Source organism: Panicum hallii, chromosome 4, assembly GCF_002211085.1.
Source record: "Panicum hallii strain FIL2 chromosome 4, PHallii_v3.1, whole genome shotgun sequence".
Lineage (NCBI taxonomy): Eukaryota > Viridiplantae > Streptophyta > Magnoliopsida > Poales > Poaceae > Panicum > Panicum hallii.
The window spans coordinates 1,879,631-1,898,685 of record NC_038045.1 but is presented as its reverse complement, the minus strand read 5'-3'; the positions used below and the strand labels follow the sequence as shown (position 1 = coordinate 1,898,685).

General features: G+C 45.5%; 4 protein-coding genes across 7 annotated transcripts; 3 read left to right on the top strand and 1 right to left on the bottom strand.

Moving 5' to 3' along the window:
• The first annotated feature begins 44 nt into the window (after positions 1 to 44).
• On the top strand, positions 45 to 2,970 carry LOC112889815 (cilia- and flagella-associated protein 251-like). Of its 3 annotated transcripts, XM_025956586.1 has the most exons (4): positions 86 to 149; positions 244 to 280; positions 1,003 to 1,826; positions 1,857 to 2,970. In XM_025956586.1, the coding sequence occupies exons 3-4, from the start codon at positions 1,015 to 1,017 to the stop codon at positions 2,656 to 2,658; spliced, it is 1,614 nt and encodes a 537-aa protein (XP_025812371.1). In that variant the 5' UTR covers positions 86 to 149; positions 244 to 280; positions 1,003 to 1,014; the 3' UTR covers positions 2,659 to 2,970. The 3 variants fall into 3 exon arrangements, with proteins under 3 accessions (XP_025812373.1, XP_025812371.1, XP_025812370.1); XM_025956588.1 differs by lacking the exon at positions 244 to 280 and having other exon boundaries at positions 45 to 149; XM_025956585.1 differs by lacking the exons at positions 86 to 149; positions 244 to 280 and having other exon boundaries at positions 878 to 1,826.
• Positions 2,971 to 8,538: 5,568 nt separating this feature from the next.
• On the top strand, positions 8,539 to 10,537 carry LOC112889081 (UPF0014 membrane protein STAR2-like). Its single transcript, XM_025955568.1, has 3 exons — positions 8,539 to 8,829; positions 8,972 to 9,217; positions 10,027 to 10,537. Exons 1-3 carry the CDS (start codon positions 8,539 to 8,541, stop codon positions 10,336 to 10,338), a joined length of 849 nt encoding a protein of 282 aa, XP_025811353.1. The 3' UTR covers positions 10,339 to 10,537.
• A 243-nt stretch (positions 10,538 to 10,780) lies between these two features.
• LOC112889840 (protein STAR1-like) lies at positions 10,781 to 13,577 on the bottom strand. Of its 2 annotated transcripts, XM_025956615.1 has the most exons (3): positions 13,073 to 13,577; positions 11,421 to 11,608; positions 10,781 to 11,336 (listed from the first exon to the last, which is right to left on the bottom strand). In XM_025956615.1, the coding sequence occupies exons 1-3, from the start codon at positions 13,521 to 13,523 to the stop codon at positions 11,085 to 11,087; spliced, it is 891 nt and encodes a 296-aa protein (XP_025812400.1). In that variant the 5' UTR covers positions 13,524 to 13,577; the 3' UTR covers positions 10,781 to 11,084. The 2 variants fall into 2 exon arrangements, with proteins under 2 accessions (XP_025812400.1, XP_025812399.1); XM_025956614.1 differs by having other exon boundaries at positions 10,781 to 11,608.
• Positions 13,578 to 15,594: 2,017 nt separating this feature from the next.
• Positions 15,595 to 18,456, top strand: LOC112890394 (UPF0014 membrane protein STAR2-like). The gene is made up of 3 exons (XM_025957291.1): positions 15,595 to 15,986; positions 16,094 to 16,339; positions 18,022 to 18,456. The coding sequence occupies exons 1-3, from the start codon at positions 15,696 to 15,698 to the stop codon at positions 18,331 to 18,333; spliced, it is 849 nt and encodes a 282-aa protein (XP_025813076.1). The 5' UTR covers positions 15,595 to 15,695; the 3' UTR covers positions 18,334 to 18,456.
• Positions 18,457 to 19,055: the final 599 nt, after the last annotated feature.

The following is a 19,055-nucleotide window of genomic DNA, read 5'->3' as shown; positions in this document are numbered from 1 at the left end:
TCGCAAACATGGGGGCTCCTCTCCTCTATTGCCCAGCTTTTTCTCACCCTGCTGCCTGCTTCTCCCTCCTCTCTCTCTCTCTCTCTCTCCGGCCCTCCCCCGTTGCCCCCCTGCGCCACGCCATTCTCGGGCGTTTCGAGGTTACAAAGGTACGACGCGTTCTTCGCTCCCCTTCCTTTTGAGACACGCGATGCGAACGAGAACATGATACGCTATTCGTTGTTCCTGTGGTTGAGAAAGCAGCCATGAATTGATCTCGTCTCGTTGGGTTCGTTCCAAGGTATGTTGATGTCCTTGTTCTTCTTGAAAAAGGAATTCGGTCGTCTAGACGTCTAGTTTCATGGCAAATCTTCCGTGCTGTCATTTGGATGTCTGGCTTTTAAATTACAGAAAGCAATAGAGCGATCAATTTCTTTCCTTTTCCTCCTTATTTTACTTTAACTGTCGAGTTCATTTCCGCCCCTACAGAATCGAAAGATGAAAAAAAAATATTATTATCATCATAAAAGACTAGTTTGGCTGCCAATTTCTGCTTTATTAAATCAGCACGTGCTGTAGGTCCTTTTGCAGACTTGCAGTTGATCAAAGTTCAAACGGATCCTTTTTTATCAAGCAAAAGTTCAGACGATATTGTAGTCTATACATGTGCAATAGTTTGAATTCGAGCGGAAATTGTTTGACAATGTTGGAGAGCAAATGGACATCAATCAAAAGATCATTTTTTTTTTCCTCTAAAGAGAAAACATCAATGGCTCCACAACGTGGCAGCAACGTTTGTCACATACTACAACAGAGGAGAGAAAGAATACACAAAAGGCAAACATGGATGCATGTTGTCTAGAAACATCTCAAGGTCAACCGTATACAAATAGGAGCAGAGGAATTAGAAATCTCCCAAATCACTGTTCATTCTCCCTTCATTACCAGCAGGCTAGATGCGTGTTAGCGTGTAAGCTTCCTGCAAATAATTGACAGATCTCCCCGCTTCGTTTTGCTATGCAGCGGAAGACGCCCATGGCCACACGGCCGTCGCTGCGGTCGAGCGACGGCACGCGCCCAAGGAGCAAGAGCGGGACCGGCAGGCCGCCGTCGAGCCCGCGCGGCTCCGACCCGTCGCGCGCGTCCGCGGCCGCGGCCCCGCCGTCCGACAAGCCGGTGCCGTCGTTCCTCCGCCCCACCGTGAGCTCGTCGCTGCACAGCTCCTCCTCCTCGTCCTCGTTGGCGTCGCCCTCCCCCTCCTGCTCCTCCAGCACCAAGGCCACGGCCGCCACCGCGAGGCGGTCAGCCGACAAGGCCCCGGCGCAGGCGCTGAGCGGGCTGCGCCCGATCACGCCCAAGGACAAGGCCAAGGCGCCCGCGGCGGCGGCGTCCTCCACGACGCGATGGTCCGCGGTGTCGCCGAGGCAGCTGATGCAGAAGGCGTCCAATGCCCTCAAAGCCACCAGCAAGCCCCGCGGCAAGAAGGGCAAGGAGGCGGTGAGCTCCTCCGCCTCCGCGTCCGGCAAGGGGGCAGCCGGTGCTTCCGCCAGGGCCAAAGGCGAGGCGGCGAGAGCACAGGCCCAGCAGCCTGAGACGCCTGCCGACCCGTCGCCTGCCGTGACTCCCGTGGATGCGGAGGAGCCTGTTCTGTTGGATCCCGAAGCTGCTGAACAAAACGAGGAGCACGTCGCAACGTCGCGGGAGGCTGTCAGCACTGACATCATGACCGTGGAGGAGAGATATCAAGAGGAGCATGCCGGCGCAGAGGAGGCTAGGGGAGCACCGGAGGAGGAGGAGGAGAAGATCATAGTGGAGTTGCCTAGAGCAGTGAAGGTGGCGCCGCCGGAGCCGCAGCTGCAAGAAGAGAAGCCGCAAAGTAGTGCGGTTGCGGAGGCAGAGATGGAGGCCCCGAAGAACGCGGATGATGAGTCGCCGGCCGTCGTCGTCGAAGAAGCCGTGGTGAAGGAGGCAGCGACACCGGAGGGAGAAGACGAGCCGGCGACCAGCACGGTGGAAGAGAAGGTCGTCGAAGAGACAAAGGCCGAAGAGAGGCAACAAGAAGAACAAACAAATGAAGGAAGCAGCGTGATCTCTGAAGAACAAACAAAGGAAGGAGGCGGCTTAATCTCTGAAGAACCAAACGAGGAAGCCAGCGTGATCTCTGAAGAACAAAAGGAAGCAGATCCTGCGCCTATCCAGAAGCAGGAGGAGGTGGCCGAGGACGCAGAAATGGCTGCTGCATCGAGCGCGTCAGCTCCGACAACGCCACTGAAAGAAGCAGCTGAGGACGACGACGAGGAGGAGGCACTGCCCAAACAGGTGAGCGCTTCGGAGCCCGTAACGCCGGTTGCAGAAGCCATCAGCAAGGGCAAGGCGGTGATCGACACGCAGCAGAGCGCATCGGCGCCGGTGACGCCGGTGAACGCTGCCAAGAAGAACGGCCCATCGAAGCTGCCGGCGACGATCCCCGAGGAGTCGGCGCTGACGTTCAAGGGGCGCAAGGTGAAGACGGCCATGGAGAAGCGGTCGGACGAGGAGCAGCCCAAGAAGAAGGAGGTGGCGCGGAGCAACGACGTGCTGGAGGAGGCCAAGAGCAAGCTGATGGAGAAGAGGAAGAGCAAGGTGAAGGCGCTGGTGGGGGCGTTCGAGGTCGTCATGGACAGCCCCCGGGCAAGCTGAGCTCATCAAAATTTGGAGGGAAGATTTAGTGGTGATGCCAGATGTGTGGTTTGAATCTTGCTGGGGGTGTTCTGATAGTTTGCTTTCTTGTTTGTTGATCATTGCTTCTTGTGATCACTGAAACAAATGGGGATGTTTTATTGATGATTTTTATTATTTCTTGATGAACCTGTTATTTATGAGAAAAAAATAGCAGTTTGTATGAGCTTTGCTTGATCTAATGTAAGATTTCTTTCAATTTAGATTGCCATGTATCATGTACATGATGTAGTGTTACCGGGTACATTTGACAATACAGTTGTAGTTGTTACAGAATCTAACAACTAAATGTGACAATTTGTATTGCTAAGATTTGCTCGAAGAAAGAATGCATTTTGAGGAATAATCTCTTCTTGTTTTCTTTTCTACCATATGGAGATATCTTATAGTACAGATACCCACTATAGTGATATCATGGCCCACCACGGAGCCCACGTAATTCATTTTCTATGGAGGCCCATGTGCCTCGTACATTTGGTCCAAAACTTTGTTGTATTTGGTTCATATTAATAGTGCGTTCAAGTTTTTTGTCTTAAAATTTGCTCAATTACATAAAAAGATCTGTTTACGGTAGGCATACCCTTTTGTCAGAAGTGATGAGTGTCATTAATAGCTGGAAAAAGTGAGCTTTGCCAAATTCCTCTAATTTGTAGCGAACTTGAAAACAGTTCAGTTGCTTGTGGAGAAAAGGACTTCGAAAAATCCATGGGTAATCTTATTATTTTACATACATTTTTAGCTCACATAGTATCCATAGTATACATGCTTCCTTTGCTCCAAGGCTCCAAGCTGTATCAGGACATGAGTTGAGCTGAGCTCACCAGCCCTTTACCTTTTACCTCCAAAATGCAGAGCATGTGTTGTATCAAGTTTTAAGACTTTACTGATTTTTAGCGACCGCGCCTGAGCACTTTTTTCATTAAGAGAAGAGGGGGAACAGTAACATTACAACACGTGATCTCGATAGAGATCACCGCAATACAAAAAGAAAGTAGTAGCAATTACATATAAACCAATTCGCGACCTAAAATGACTACCCTTCCTAGGTGAGTGGCGTCATACGCTAACTAAGGAAACAACTGAAGAAGGTGTTTCAAACTGGCGTAAGCACCACAGCCTTCCTTCATCGATGATGAGATCCACCGGTTCATTAGTTGTCACCTTCTCCTTTTGGAAGATGCGCTAGTTGCGTTCCTTCCAAATCGACCAGGCTACCAAGATCACCAGGGAGTTGAAGGCTTTCCTCAATTCTTTTCTGATTTGCTTTCGTGATGACAACCACCAATCAAAGAAATCTTGAAGTGTGCCTGTAGGAGTCAGTCTTTGTAAGTTGCATTGCCATAGCACTGCAAACCAGATTTTTTTGGCTAGCACGCAAGTAGACAACAAGTGAGAAACTGTCTCCGAGTGCTGATCATAGAAGGTGCAATTATCATCATTCTGGAGGTTGTGTCTCTTCCGTCTTGCTCCAGTCCAGCAACGGTCATGCATAGTAAGCCAAATGAAGAACTTACAGCGACCTGGTGCTCATGTTTTAGTAATCACTTTTGCCTCAGGCACGGCGTGTTGTCCGATGAAAAGAGCTCTATAGGCAGAAGCAGTTGAGAATTGCCCATCAGCTGTCCATTTCCATCTGAAAGTACCTGAGTTCAAGATGTGGACAAAGCTGCGTTGTCGTATGATGTCCCAGATTAGTAGATAGTCAATGATAACCTGGACCGTTAAAGCGCCAGTTATATCCTGCGCCCACGCATTGTTCTCTAGTCCTTGCGCCACAGTTTTTGTCCAATGGACGTGTGGACACACAGCATTTAGAAGGGCCGGGACGATATCGGCAATTGAGCGACCATCTATCCATTTGTCTGTCCAGAAAAATGAGTGCAAGCCATCTCCAACTTCTACGGTTATGGAAACCGCAAACAGGGTTTCTACCAGACTCTCCATTTTCAAAGGTAAGCACGACCATGGTCTGCTCGGATCAGTACGCTTCAACCATAGCCAGCGCATTCTGAGCGCATAACCTTGTAGAGTGAGATCAGGTAACCCGAGACCATCGAGATCAGCTGGCCTGCAAACTTTTGGCCAAGCCAACAGGCAATGCCCTCCTGAAACTGAGTCTAAACCTCTCCATAAGAATGCGCGACGGCATTTGTCAATACACTGAATCACCCATGGGGGAACAGAAATGGCTAGTGCTATGTGTACAGGAATGGCAGACAGTTTGACGTTGACTAGTATCGTCCGACCTGCCTTAGTTAGTAACCTTGCTTTCCAAGTTGGCAGACCAGTAACAACCTTGTCGACAAGAGGCTGCAAGTCTGACTTCTTGAGTCTTCTCACTGATAGTGGGATGCCCAGGTATTTAATTGGAAATGCCTGTAGGTTACCGTGGAGGAATTGCATGAGGAGAGCAGTTTCATTCAGTCTGCAACAAATTGGTATAATTGCACACTTGTTTTGGTTTATATTCAGCCCAGAGGCAAGAGCAAACATCTCCAGGATGTTCTGAGTGGCGACCAGGTTTTGTTGGTTTGGTAAAGTGAATAAGATCACATCATCAGCATAGAGAAAAATCCTCTCCTGGATGCAGCAAAACCCCAAAGGCTCCAGAACTCCAATTGTTTCTGCTTTCTTTATCAGAGCATTCAGTGCTTCCATGGCTAGCACAAACAAAAGTGGAGAAAGAGGATCTCCCTGGCGTAAACCTCTTGCATGACAAATCCGACAACCTGGCGAGCCATTGAGAAGATTTTTGTGCTAGCAGTCGAGAGAACTAATGAGATCCAATTTAGCCATCTTCTTGAGAATCCCAACTGCTTTAGCACTTCTAGGAGGAAGGTCCAATCAAGAGAGTCAAACGCTTTGGCAATATCAATTTTATATAATGCACTTGGAATCTTCTTGCGGTGCAGCAGTTTGGCCGTTAGTTGAACTGCATTAAAATTTTCATGTATGAGGCGACCACTGATGAAGGCACTTTGATTGGTGCGTACCAGGGATTTCATGTGAGGGGCGATGCGACGAGCTAGCACTTTAGTGAAAAGTTTAGCAAAACTATGTATCAGACTAATTGGCCGGAAGTCCCCCACTAGTGAAGCATCTTTCTTCTTTCTAAGTAAGATCATGTATGCCTGATTTACCAGGTATAAACTTCTGCCATCTAACGACCAAAGGGCTTGGAAAGCTCTGATTAAGTCCTGCTTAATGATGGGCCAAGCAGCTCGGTAGAAGGCTCCTGTAAAACCATCTGGACCGGGTGCCTTGTCCGGGTGAATTTCCTGAATAGCTTTCCATATTTATTCTTCAGAGAAGCAGAAATCTAGTCCCTGGGGATCAAGTTTCGGCATGCCAATTTCCTCAAGGTCAAGCTTCAGAGAACGTGGAGAGGATGTGCCAAGGAGATCATCAAGGTGTCTGAAGAATGCTTCAGCTTTTTTCTCTTCTTGAATGAGAACAGCGCCACCAAAATTAACTTTGTCAATGTGGCTCTTCCTGTTTATGTGACAGGCTTGCAGATGAAAATATCTGGTATTAGCATCACCTTCAGCTATGTTTGTGATACGAGAGCGCTGCCGGATAATCGTCTGCAGCATTGAAGCCATTCCTAAGCAATTTGCCTTTGCTTTCCTTCTTAGGCGAAGCTCATGAGCAGCTAAAACTCAGCTTTCCTGCGCCACATCAAAACGGAGTACCAGCTCTTTTGCAATGCCGAGTTGAAGACGCACAGAACCGACGTGTTTGGCGCTCCAACTTTGCAATGCCTTTGCAGTGTTGCGCAGTTTGAAATCTAGTACCCTAAAAGCATCAGCGTCCGGCCAAGGACAGACCCATGCTTCCTCAACGACCTGCAGGAAGCCCTCAAACTTTGGCCAAATGTTTTCAAAATGGAAGCGCTTGAACGTGTGTAGTGTGTTGACTGTTGTCATCTTTAGTGGCGCATGATCAGAGCATTCAGAAGACAGTGCGTTGAGTTCATGGTTGGGGAAGGCAAGCAGCCAATCCTCGGTCGCAAAAACCCGATCAAGTCGTTCAAGGGTTGGATTGTCACGTTCTCTACTCCATGTGAAACTTGGACCATTAAGATGTAGCTCTTGGAGTTGGTTATCGTCGATGAACCTGCGGAATCGACCCATCATCCTACGATTTAGGATGGCGTTGTTTTTGTCCTCCGCTTTATAAATGAGGTTAAAATCCCCGCATAGCAACCAAGGGCCTGCTCACCCTCTTCTGACGTCCCTGAGCTGTTCCAAAAATTGTATTTTATCACTTTCTCGCTTAAGACTTTACTGATGCAATGTTTTCACACACCAACGTATTTTTAGACTTACCACCTTCCCAGAACAACATTCAACTGAGCTCCAAAAGGCGTCGTGCCATGGAATGCTTGGCATAACCTCCTTAATTATTTTGCAAAAAAAAAAAAAACTTTGGTCGAACTGATTACTGAAAAAGCCGAGGGTGTTTTCCCCAGCTTTTGGTGCATGAGTACCATTGTCTCTTTTTTAGCGACCTGTCTAAGCACATTTTTCATTAAGAGAAAGAAGACTTTAACAACAGGATTTCAGATGATCGCGAGTGCGAGCAGCTGAATCCACCCCACACAAAACAGCTAATATGAGTACCATTGTCATGGTACCTTTCACAATTATGTACAAATTTGAAAAAAAAACATTGCCTAATAGCCAATGTCCTTGATCTATTGATCAATGTACAACCTACAGATCAAAAGCCTACGCATATAGGATGCCAATTCTGCACCATGCAAATTGCCAAACCATGGGCAAACATGTTCAGTTAGGGAGATAGTCAAATTTCATAGGCTTGAGCTGGTGTACAATGGGGACCGACCTAATTAAAACAAAATAGACACGTGCTGTATTCTTGAACCAGGGAGAGTACCTAATAACAAAAGTCAATTTAGAACTATGCGTACGTCAAATCATCTTCTTTGTCTTACGAAATCAAACTTAAAGTCCATCCGTTTGGCTCTTGCTCTGACCTTGAACGTCGGTTACTGACCGTACTGCTCGGACGAGCGAGTCCATTTAGTCTTGGTTGAGTAAAGGCAGATCATAAAATTTCGTTTGCACTGACAGTTGAGAAAGGTGTTTGAGACAGTGTACTGGCAAAAGGTTTATTTAGGCCGGCAGCCGTTCACACCCTCCAACCTTTTAGGACCAATTCACACTAGTTAGCGAATGAGACGGAATGATTGTGGATCCATGGTAATTAATCAAGAAACTTGACTTAGCTAGTATAGCTGTATAGGCCCGTCTTTGGGCATGGCTCTTGAAAAACTTGAAACTTAAATTAAGAGCTAGCTCACTTGGATAGGTTCCATGTGGAACCTACCACTTAGTTTAAGTCCTCGAGCCAAATATAAGTGCTCGTATTTTTCTCGATTTGTTCCAGACTTTAGCGATGTTATTTTTTTATGGTATGCAACGTGACCATCGGCAATGAGGTGCATATCTGATCACCTCGTCAATTTTAAGATCGGTTGGCTTAGCTAAAAAAATCAGTGGTAAGATCTAAGTACATACTTTCCTCCCAACATTAGTACAGGTTAAGTAAAAGTCATAAATTAATGACACTATAGCAAGCTGTCAGTATGTTAGCTTTCTCCAGAGCACGTGACTAAATTCAGGCAAAATGGACATGGATTGTCCTATTACCGTACATCTAGGCTCGTTGCTGTCCGTACCTTCATCTAACATAAAACATTTCCGGCGCGGCACTCTCTTACAACCGCGCCCGGCCCTCTACTGCGCTCGCTGTGCATCAGCGGCTGCAGCATCCGTCCGCTCGGACCCTCCGTCCGGTGTGGTAGAAGAGAAGAATATGGAGCACGCGACGGTGTTGCTGGAGCAGCTGGCGTCGCAGCAGCCGGACCTGGGGGCGCCAGGCTTCTGGCTGGACTTTCTGTCGGGCATGCTCAAGCCGGCCGCCGCCACCGCCGTGGTCGCCCTGGCCGTCGCGCTCAGCTTCACGCAGCGCCTGGGGGTCGAGGGCGAGATGCTCTTCGCCGTCGCGCGCTCCTTCCTCCAGCTCTCCCTCGTCGGCTTCGTGCTCCACTTCATCTTCTCCCAGAAGAACACCGCACCCTGGATCCTCCTCGCTTACCTCTTTATGGTAAGTACGTGATCAAACTGTCAACTGCTCATTTTACATAGTTGCTACTCGCTCGTTCAGAATATTTTAATCTCTACCAAGATCATCTCTCCAAAATGATCTGACTATTTTAATTTGATGTAATTTTAATCCACTCGTGCAGGTGACGGTCGCCGGGTACACGTCTGGGCAGCGTGCGAGGCAGGTCCCTCGCGGGAAGTACATCGCCCTCATGTCCATCCTGGTCGGCACAGTGATCACCATGACCCTGCTCCTCCTGCTCAGAATCTTCCCCTTTACCCCACGGTACATCATCCCGGCCGCCGGTCTGATGGTCGGCAATGCCATGACCGTCACCGGTGTCGCCATGAAGAAGCTCAGGGAGAACGTGACGATCCAAAAGAACATGGTCAGCTACACGCCCTCTCACTACAGCTTGGAGACATGTGCCACTTAATTTTCTTTACCTTGCCTAAATCTCCTTTTATTTCCAACATTACAAAATATCTGTTTAGTTTTCCTCTTCTTTTTCAAGTATGTGCGATTATACAAGTTTGTTTTATTAGAAGAAGTTGGAAACTTTACGGTCTGAAAATTTGATTACAACTTATGGAAATAAAGGAGATAAAAAGACAACAAAACAAATAAATTAAAGCGACTTGTACTGAATGATACTGAATATAGTGACAATCTAGTACGGACTAACACTAATAATGCTACAGATTATACTGAAAATCCTGCTGGTGCCAACAGGTTTTGAGGTTATAACTTGTCGGTTGGCGATGGCAGCCTGGCACTAATAAGGCCCAGGATCCATTGATCGTTATGGTAGGTGGAACCCAGAGGATGCAGAGTTATACTGTTCATCATCCGACAATAGACAGGCTTTGAGTTTTGATTTGGCTCATCAAGCCTATCACGACCCCTTTTTTATCTGGACTTAAGGCTGGCTACGAAACAATCTAGACGTACGGGTTTCTTGAAACATTACTTCGGTAGAGTGAAAATGTTCAATGACAAAGAAAATTGTTGTCATTCACATCACAACTAGCTCTGATTAGCTGAAAATGTGTAATAATACACATAGTATATATAGATAACATTGGTGTATAGCACGTATTATGATTCATGAATCAAAGAAATATTAATTTGTGGAATGATGACCGTACTACAATTGCATATATTTACATATCCATCTTTTCTCTTCGATCCCTGCAGGTGGAGTCTGCACTTGCACTAGGTGCAACGCCACTCCAGGCGACACTCCAGCAGGCGAAGGGCGCTCTGGTGATTGCCTTGTCCCCCACCATTGACAGCGCCAAGACGATGGGCCTGGTCTCCCTCCCGGGCGCCATGACGGGGCTCATCATGGCCGGCGCATCACCGCTTGAGGCCATCCAAGTGCAAATTGTTGTCAAGAACATGGTCATGACTGCCTCCACCGTGAGCAGCATCCTCTCGTCCTACCTTTGCAGGCTAGCCTTCTTCAATGAGGCCTTCCAACTGAATGATGAAATCTTCGATGACTAGGGTGTTCAATAAGTACTGGAGTACAAGTGAATCATCAGTCTTCTGCAGTGGTTTAATAGGCCAACACATCAGTGCAAAACTGCAAATTAGCTTGGTATGAGACTACTTTGATATGGTGTCAAATACAGATGTGACATAGTTAATAATTTGTATCATAATTACAAATTTAGTGTGTATCACAAAATACTGAAATTTTGATGTTGTGAGGTATGTTATTAAATATGTAATTTTGCCAACGTGTAAAAGCAGCTTCTTGAATTATGTGCAAGTTTTGGCAATGTACATGTAGTTTTGTTAAAAAGTTAATGCAATTGTTAAAAAAGGGACATAAAGCTTCGATTTCGGCTTCTCCCAGAATACTCACCATCGTCTCCATTTGGTAGAGTTTCGGTCAAAACGCTAAGGAGAAGTGATTTAATATTTAACTTGTACAATGCTCCAATTGATTTAATCTTAAATATCTATTTTACATGGAACATCAGCATCAATTATTCCATAGTTCTTACATACCCTTGGATAATCCCATAATACATCCTTGCAGTATAAACATATGCTTCCTTTTGCTGCAAAGTGCAAAGCATATATCCTACCAAGATTTAGTATTGCACATCTCTGCTACCCGGAACATCAATATATTATTTTTTTAAAGAAATTTTTTGACAAAAAAAAGACCCTAGTTTTTCATAACATGTTATTCAAATTTGTTTCCTATCGATCTTCCACTTGCTCGGAACGATCATCCTTAGCTAGCTGAGCTCGAGGAAACGCCGGGCCATCGGATGCTTGGCATCCGACAGCGCGGACGGCGGAAGCACCTCCACGACCTCGCCGGCGACGAGGAGGCACAACAGGTCCGCGATGCGCTGGATCTGCTTCACGCTGTGGGAGACGATCACCGTGGTGAGCCCCCTCGTCTTCTTCAGCCGCACAATGGTGTCCTCGATGTTCTGCGTGGAGATGGGGTCCAGCGCGCTCGTCGGTTCATCCAACAGGAGCACCTGCAGCAATAATGGCAAGAGCATGAGATGCCATGGTGAGCAATGGAAGGAAGAAGCTAAGCAGGAGCGTGTAGGCGCCCATGCCTCGGGTTCGTTGGCGAGCGTGCGTGCCAGGGCGACGCGCTGCGCCTGGCCGACGGACAGCTCGGTGGCCGGCTTGGAGGACATGGCAGGGTCCAGGTCGGCCAGGCTCAGCAGGTTCTGCACTTCGGCTTCGGTGAGCTTCTTGCCACGCAGCATCGGCCCGTAGCGCACGTTGTAGGCCACGGTCCCTGGCGTGGAAGGTAGAAAGACAAATTCAGACCAATCTTACAAAGTATCTAAATGAAGTTATATATATATTTTTGCGAGGGGAATAAAGTTAGCTGCAGTTTCATACTCTCCTTCTTCTTTTTCAAAAATGTCTTACAGTGCAAGCCCCTTTTATATTTCCCCATTTCTGCCATTCCTCAGAAAGATCGTACATTTTTAATGAAGGAGTTGGTAGTCATGTTTAATTTTAGACATGAATCAGCAAACATTTGACTTCTCGTTTAGAGTGAAGGAGGCTACATGCATGTTTTCTTTCTTAAGAAAATTATTTCTCTCTTTCTTTCTTTAGATTAGATGAAGGAATAAAAATATTATTCCAGCTGCTACACCAACGAGAGATGCACATAGCCGTTCATTGTTACAACTTGACCCATATTATTTCTCTCTTTCTAGTTTATATTGCTTAGAACAAGTTACTTAGGGCATGTATACCCATCACCTAGTAGTTGGAGGCTTGATGAACTGATGATGTGTGTTCGGAACAGTTCAAATGACATTAGCAAGTCCGTATCCGATTGGTCAGAAAACGGCATGTAGAGTTCACAAAGTCAATGTACCCTTCACGTGGTGTGTGTGAAATACCATAATCTTTGTTCAAGAAATTATTGCGTGCCTGCTTAAGCAACAAAGAGAATAATTTTGTGTATCGAGCGATTACCAGTAACTATTAAACGACAAGAAAGCCCGTCTAAATTTAAAGAGAATAATCTTGAAAGAAATTTACCCGTGACATTTTGAAGGAAAAAAAAAAATCAAAACTCATGACATAAAAATTAATATACAACTAAATGAGAATGTTTGACCTAGGATGCAAAATATCACTTATTTGTGACTGGAGGAAACATACATATGATATATATCAAACTAGATCTGATCTCTGTTAGTCATTGTCTATGCTTTATACTATGTCAAAACTGTCCTTCGGCTAATAATAAAACCCATTATGAAACCAAGAAAATCTGTGAGTCCGTCACTGCCACCTTTCGAGCAAAAGTATATCCCGCTAAAATTTCTCAATGCATGCCATCATCTGCGTGCTAAATGATGTCACATAATCGAGCATAGCGGCATTTGATTTAAACTTCCATCACAAAAAACATTCAAACTAAGACATTTGATTACTTTTGTCTTTAACTAAAGGTTTATCGTTTTTATAAAAATTCTTACTTTCATTTAAACGATGCAAGAATCATTTATTTGCCTTTTTTTCTCGCGAGAACTACTAGCCTTTTTTTTTCTCGCGAGTCCCGACTCCCGAGAGATTCTCTCTGTTTCACGCGGGAAGCTCCAACGTCCAAAGCCGCTCTTGCTTTGATCACGAGCTGAGGATTCTCGATCGTACGGTCCAGGTGCGCGCGCGCTTGGTCTTCTCTCGTTGAATATAGGCAGAGAGAACGAGTGTCCTGGCCGGAGTAGGCACGTACCGTCGAACATGGCGGGTTGCTGGAAGAGCATGCCGACCCTGCGGCGGAGCGCGCGGACGTCGAGGCCGCAGACGTCCGCGCCGTCGAGGAGCACGGCGCCGGGCGCGGGCTCCCAGAGGCGGTTGAGCGCGCGGAGCAGCGTGGACTTGCCGCTGCCGCTGGGCCCGATGACGCCCACCACCGCGCCGCGCGGCACGTCCAGGTCGACGCCGCGCAGGATCTCCTGGCCACCCGCCGCGCGCCGGCACAGCCCCCGCACCCGTATCTTGCAGGGAGCAGCACCTCCCGCCGCCGCCGCCCCAGCTGCTCCGCCGCCGGCGAGTAGCCCGCCCACGTCCAGCAGGAGCTCCCTGGCCTCGTCGTCTTCGTCTGACAGGCCAGACGCCGGTGAGATGGTAAGCTCGACGCCATGGTTCGTCTGGGATGGCTGCTGACGCGAAGCTGAGCCCATTCGAGATCCCCCAGGAGTGAGAGGAGAAGAAAGCAGATGGATTATTATGGAGGGATATTTGCTTTGTGTCATCGGTGTTGCCATCTTGCCCCCCTTTTATAAGGAAAAAGTCATCGCCGATATTTTGGGCTCCAAAAGCAATTAGTGAAAGACCAATTTCTGCAGGAGACTTTGGCACTTTGCCAGCTTTGGTGCATGGCATGGGCGATGACTCGCTTAGCACTTTGTGTAATCTCTGTGTGGCCAAAACTGTGATCACGTAGAGCGTTGGCATCTCATGTAAACTGTTGTAATAGCACTTGAACAAAACACCCAGCCGAAGTTAAGGGTGTGTTTGGTTGGGCTGTGGCTATTGTAAAAATTGTTGTGAGCTGTGGGATATGGAAAAACTGCTGTGGAAAAGCTGTTGTGGGAAAAGCAGAAGACCGTTTGGTTAGAAGAGCTGTGAGCTGTGGGAAACTGTATGCTGTGGATAAAATACATGTAATACTTCTGAAGGTTTGTGGGACTATCTATATACCAAAATACTCGTACAAACCTAATATGTTCACTATTTTAATGTATCTTTTGGGAAGAAAAATATTAAATTTTCTAAATTTTTCATCAATATGGTCCACATAAATAGAACTATAGCAATTACACAAGGTAAATGGTTTATAAAATTATGATATATGTCAACATAAGCTTAGTATTTGGCAATTCTGATTATTTTCGGCCGATTCTTTGAGGTGAGTGGTAAGATGTCTGAAGTGCCCCCGAGACAATATCTTATTTTTTTACTAAATACAAGGAGATGTCAATAATTTTTTTATTTTTTTATCTTGAATAGATATACAATATATTTACAAAAAATTAAAATAATAATTAGCAGCCAATCCATACATCAATTTGCACTAATTGTTCATTAACATATCTAAAATGTAATGAATCTTTACAGCAACTGTGTAGTCTCGGGGCCTAGCATGATCCCGACTCCGCGGCGAGATCCAAGAATCTATGACTCTCTCGTGCCTTTTTATTAGTTTTTTTCTTTTGCCGATTCTTTTCTGATGTGCTCGGATCCCTAGGAGCGGTGGAAGCGGTGGCGGACTAATTTGGGTGACGACGTGCGGAGCGCACACGGCACACCTCCATCGGAGTCCTTGTTTAATTGGCGAAGACGTAGGTTAGTGCTAGCCGGCAACCAGCAGGGCTGGAAGAAGAGCACGAATCATCTCTTCCGGTTCTTCCACATCAAATTCCAAAGCAAAAGGATAGGAAATCAAGTAGCCATGGCTTTTTTTTCGTAATTATCTTTTGCAGAGTCAATTTCTCTCCAAAGCTAGAATACAAAATTAGCTTTTGGGGAAAATCACAACAACAAAAGCTTGTTACGCACCTAAATATACATTATATCTAAACACATAGAAATATTATATTTTTAAAAAATTCAAAACGACCTATAATTTGAAGGGAGAGAGTACCAAATGCCACTATCAATCATTAGTCACATGTATTCATCTAGTTGAGCATGATGCTAGCTTGTCAAGCTTGCAACAGATTACTACTCCCCCCCCCCCCCCCGCCCGTTTAAAATTACAATAATGCAAATTTTCATTTTAATATGACAAGGCTTTGAGCAATTTGTAATACAAATTCTAATAACATCAAGTTTGTGTCAGAAATATTATATGCTTAATTGCCGCAATCATATGAAATACGCCATGTGAGTTTAAAGTTGAGAGAGCACCCTGTGGATGTGCACCTTGCGTCTTTTTGGCCTCAGCTACTCTCTTCCTTTCTCCTCGGTGAAAGGCGAAAGGAATGACAGCGAAACAAAGATCGGTGATCGCATCGATATAAAGCCATTACCGTAAAGCCGAATGCACTCATCAGAAACAGAGATGGCAAGATAAGCCTATAAGAGACGCTTTAGGATCACTAGGGAGTAGTCTTCTGAATCATGCATACGATTTTACCCGCTTTACCGCTAGTAAATGTTGGATTGACGACCGTAGCCAACGAGGCAACGATTCAAAAGCAAGGCGACCTGCCTCCACGAGAACCGCGCGCTCCGCGGCGAGATCCCTCGACTGTGCACCCGCCATCTTGGGCGCCGCGTTGACCGACGCGTCAGCGTCTGCTACATCCATCCGCCGGAACCAAGCTCGCCGGTGAGGTAACTAGATCGAGATGGAGCACGCGTCGGTGTTGCTGGAGCAGCTGGCGCCGCCGCAGCCGGACCTGGGGGCGCCGGGCTTCTGGCGGGACTTCCTGGTGGGCATGCTCAAGCCGCTCGCCGCCACCGCCGCGGTCGCCCTGGCCGTCGCGCTCAGCTTCACGCAGCGCCTGGGGATCGAGCGCGAGATGCTCTACGCCATCGCGCGCTCCTTCGTCCAGTTCTCCGTCGTCGGGTTCGTGCTCCACTTCATCTTCTCCCAGAAGAACACCGCGCCCTGGATCCTCCTCGCATACCTCTTTATGGTGCGTGTCAGAGAATTCGATCGGTCCCTGAATTAGAGAAATTTCATCTCCAAGATGATTGATTTGATTTGATTTCATCGATGCATTTCTAATCGGCACGCGTGCAGGTGACGGTCGCCGGCTACACGGCCGGCCAGCGCGCGAAGCAGGTCCCCCGCGGGAAGTACATCGCCTTCGTGTCCATCCTGGTCGGCACGATGATCACCATGGCCCTGCTCGTCGCGCTCAGAATCTTCCCCTTCACCCCAAGGTACATCATCCCCGCCGCCGGTATGATGGTCGGCAACGCCATGACCGTCACCGGTGTCGCCATGAGGAAGTTCAGGGAGGACGTCAAGATCCAGAAGAACCTGGTCAGCTCCAAGCCCCCTCACAACTTGTTTATAATTAGTTTCCTTGCGTTGCCTTTCTCTCTCTCAACGTTACACAACAACGATTTTCATTTGAGTTTTACTTTGGATCATTGAGAGTCTCAAAACCCTCCTATTTAAGTCAACTTGACACTGTCTATGAAACAATAATAGATGAATACCCTGTGTGTTGCTGTGGGAACTTTGAATGATCTAAGGTGACCCCTCTAGCTGAAGAAAGCAAATTGGAAAAACACCATGGAGTGGTGGTAGAGTTGCCAGTGCATGACAACACAGTTCAAATCCTTATGTCCATTTATTAGACTAACCGATATGCTCGACCGAATATTCCGTATGGATCAAAAAAATTTACAATAGGTTCGTCTTTAACACAGATTTTGTTGTGTTTTCACATTTTTATTGTATGCGAGTCCATTTAGATTATAATATAGTATATAGTATAGTTGTTCGATTTTCATTATATACCCTTTGGGTTCACCTGTAAGTGATACATGCTGGATCAAACCAAAATTTCTAGTAAAAATGTTGCGTGTTTTTGTAATAGGCAAAGATTTATTCGTAGGTTCAAAGCCATGATGGTTAGCAGCCCATCTGTAGGTCGATGTTCAACTGGTTCAATTCTGATGTTCTACTAATCCAAATTAAAGTAGGTGTCTTATTATAATACATATATTTTTTTCAGTGTTCGCCTGCCGCCGTGTACACGGCGTGTAAATGTTACTTGATGGGTAGGCGTGCAATTTAGACCATAAATAGTATATTACACGTTACACGGTATTACATGGGTTACACAGTATGTATACGAGATAAACGGACTGCACGATACAGAAAGAACATTCTAAACGGACGAGTAGCATGCCGTTTAGGATGAGTACATGCTGTCTAGGAGAAAGAACACATCATTCAAAGATCTTCTTTAGGGATTCAATTTAAATTCATGCAAAATGGATGCAAAACTCTCCAATAGTCATTCTCACTTAAAATTATTTTTAACTTTTCATTATTATTGTTATTTTTAATATATATATATACATGTTACTATATTTAATTTATGTTTGTCAACATAGTATAAGAACGTGTATTCCGTGTAACACGCTACATAGATCAAGACTGATCATTTAGCGTTTACCTGAACATTGATTTTTCTACTACTTTATTTGTCACGTTCGACTAGTCCATTTGTTCCAAGCTTATTTTAGTTATACTCCATTATATCATAAGCGATGCTTGGCTCGACCATTATCATTCCAAGGGAAACAAATAAATGAGAAAAGAAAGGATGAATAAAAAACTCAAATGGCAAAGGTTAAAAAACTAGAAAGTAAAAAAAATCATAGATTTCTATAGCATTTAGTTTAACTATAGAGACCAGAAATAAGCAAACAAAAAGTAAATGAAAACAATGAAAGAAAAAGGGAGAAGAAAAATCTCAAGTGGGCCAAGTCTTACGCTAATGGGCTTAATGACTTAATCAAAAGGAAGAAGATGTCAAAGCCCATAATACCATAAGCCCATATGGCCCATAAGATGTTAAATGCTCCTGGTAGACAGATCTTAATGAAATGGTTAACTTAAGTAATGATCATCATAATCTTTTCACCTAAAAATGATCATCATAATCTTGGGAGTGCAAATATTTACACCTCTTTTTCTCTTTTCTGCAGGTAGAGACTGCACTAGCTCTAGGTGCAACACCACGTCAGGCTACACACCAGCAGGTTAAGAGGTCGCTGGGCATCGCCTTGTCGCCCGCCATCGACAACGCCAAGACCGGGGGCCTGATCTCTCTCCCGGGCGCGATGACGGGCCTCATCATGGCAGGCGCGTCGCCGCTGGAGGCTACTCAAGTACAAATCACTCTCAAGAACATGCTCATGGCTGCCTCCACCATCAGCAGTATCCTCTCGTCTTACCTCTGCTGGCCGGCTTTCTTCACCAAGTCATTCCAGCTTAAAGACGAAGTCTTTGATGACTAGTATGGTATATTTTTTGCAAATGTAAAAAACTTACCAAAAAAGGGCTAAATTGCAAAAAAAACAAAAATACACTAGTATCTTAACTAGTGCTGAAGTATAAGTGGACTATCTGTCTTTTCCCAACTAGTCGGTATATATTAGCTTACTTTGTCAATAACAATCGCAAAACTACATATTTGAGAAGTTGTATTATAGGAAGCTACAAGTTTATTAGTAGATAAATGGACTGGTAATTTGAGTGTGCTTTTCTTGTAACCGGTGAAAACAGAAATGTTTGCATGAAATTTTACAGCAAAAAAAAATGGTTGTGCAGCCCAGTTGCTCACCAAACAAGACAGTGATAAACTGAAAGAAGGTAAAGAAAAAAAAAGCAAGATGACTAACACTAGAGTTTGGAGATTCAAAAGTGGAGGGAATCCTCCGAGAATATGTTTGCCTTACAGTCTTACACACACTCTTAGCACTCGAAGATACTTTATTACTCTTAACACTCTTAGCAGTTGTTATGAAGTGAGAAGTAAGGTCATTAGTTAAAATTCAAGATTAGAAAACAGTAGCATTATAATTAAATTAAAGCACATGATATGAGCATATACTTCTTTTACTAAATATAATGTCCAGATTATTCTTGACTTCAATGTATAGACTGAACTCTCTCTTTTAATCACCTTATCCTGGGGCACATTGGTCATATAGCAGATCAAAAAGCACAACTCGAATTC

Excerpts from the sequence above, each read along its gene's own strand:
- LOC112889815 (XM_025956585.1), top strand. The coding sequence starts at position 997 with ATGCAGCGGAAGACGCCCATGGCCACACGGCCGTCGCTGCGGTCGAGC. Across the intron at positions 1,827-1,856 it reads GTGAAGGTGGCGCCGCCGGA|TAGTGCGGTTGCGGAGGCAG; the intron begins GCCGCAGCTGCA and ends GAAGCCGCAAAG.
- LOC112889081 (XM_025955568.1), top strand. The coding sequence starts at position 8,539 with ATGGAGCACGCGACGGTGTTGCTGGAGCAGCTGGCGTCGCAGCAGCCG. Across the intron at positions 8,830-8,971 it reads TCCTCGCTTACCTCTTTATG|GTGACGGTCGCCGGGTACAC; the intron begins GTAAGTACGTGA and ends CCACTCGTGCAG. Across the intron at positions 9,218-10,026 it reads TGACGATCCAAAAGAACATG|GTGGAGTCTGCACTTGCACT; the intron begins GTCAGCTACACG and ends CGATCCCTGCAG.
- LOC112889840 (XM_025956614.1), bottom strand. The coding sequence starts at position 13,523 with ATGGGCTCAGCTTCGCGTCAGCAGCCATCCCAGACGAACCATGGCGTC. Across the intron at positions 11,609-13,072 it reads GCAACCCGCCATGTTCGACG|GGACCGTGGCCTACAACGTG; the intron begins GTACGTGCCTAC and ends CTTCCACGCCAG.
- LOC112890394 (XM_025957291.1), top strand. The coding sequence starts at position 15,696 with ATGGAGCACGCGTCGGTGTTGCTGGAGCAGCTGGCGCCGCCGCAGCCG. Across the intron at positions 15,987-16,093 it reads TCCTCGCATACCTCTTTATG|GTGACGGTCGCCGGCTACAC; the intron begins GTGCGTGTCAGA and ends GCACGCGTGCAG. Across the intron at positions 16,340-18,021 it reads TCAAGATCCAGAAGAACCTG|GTAGAGACTGCACTAGCTCT; the intron begins GTCAGCTCCAAG and ends TCTTTTCTGCAG.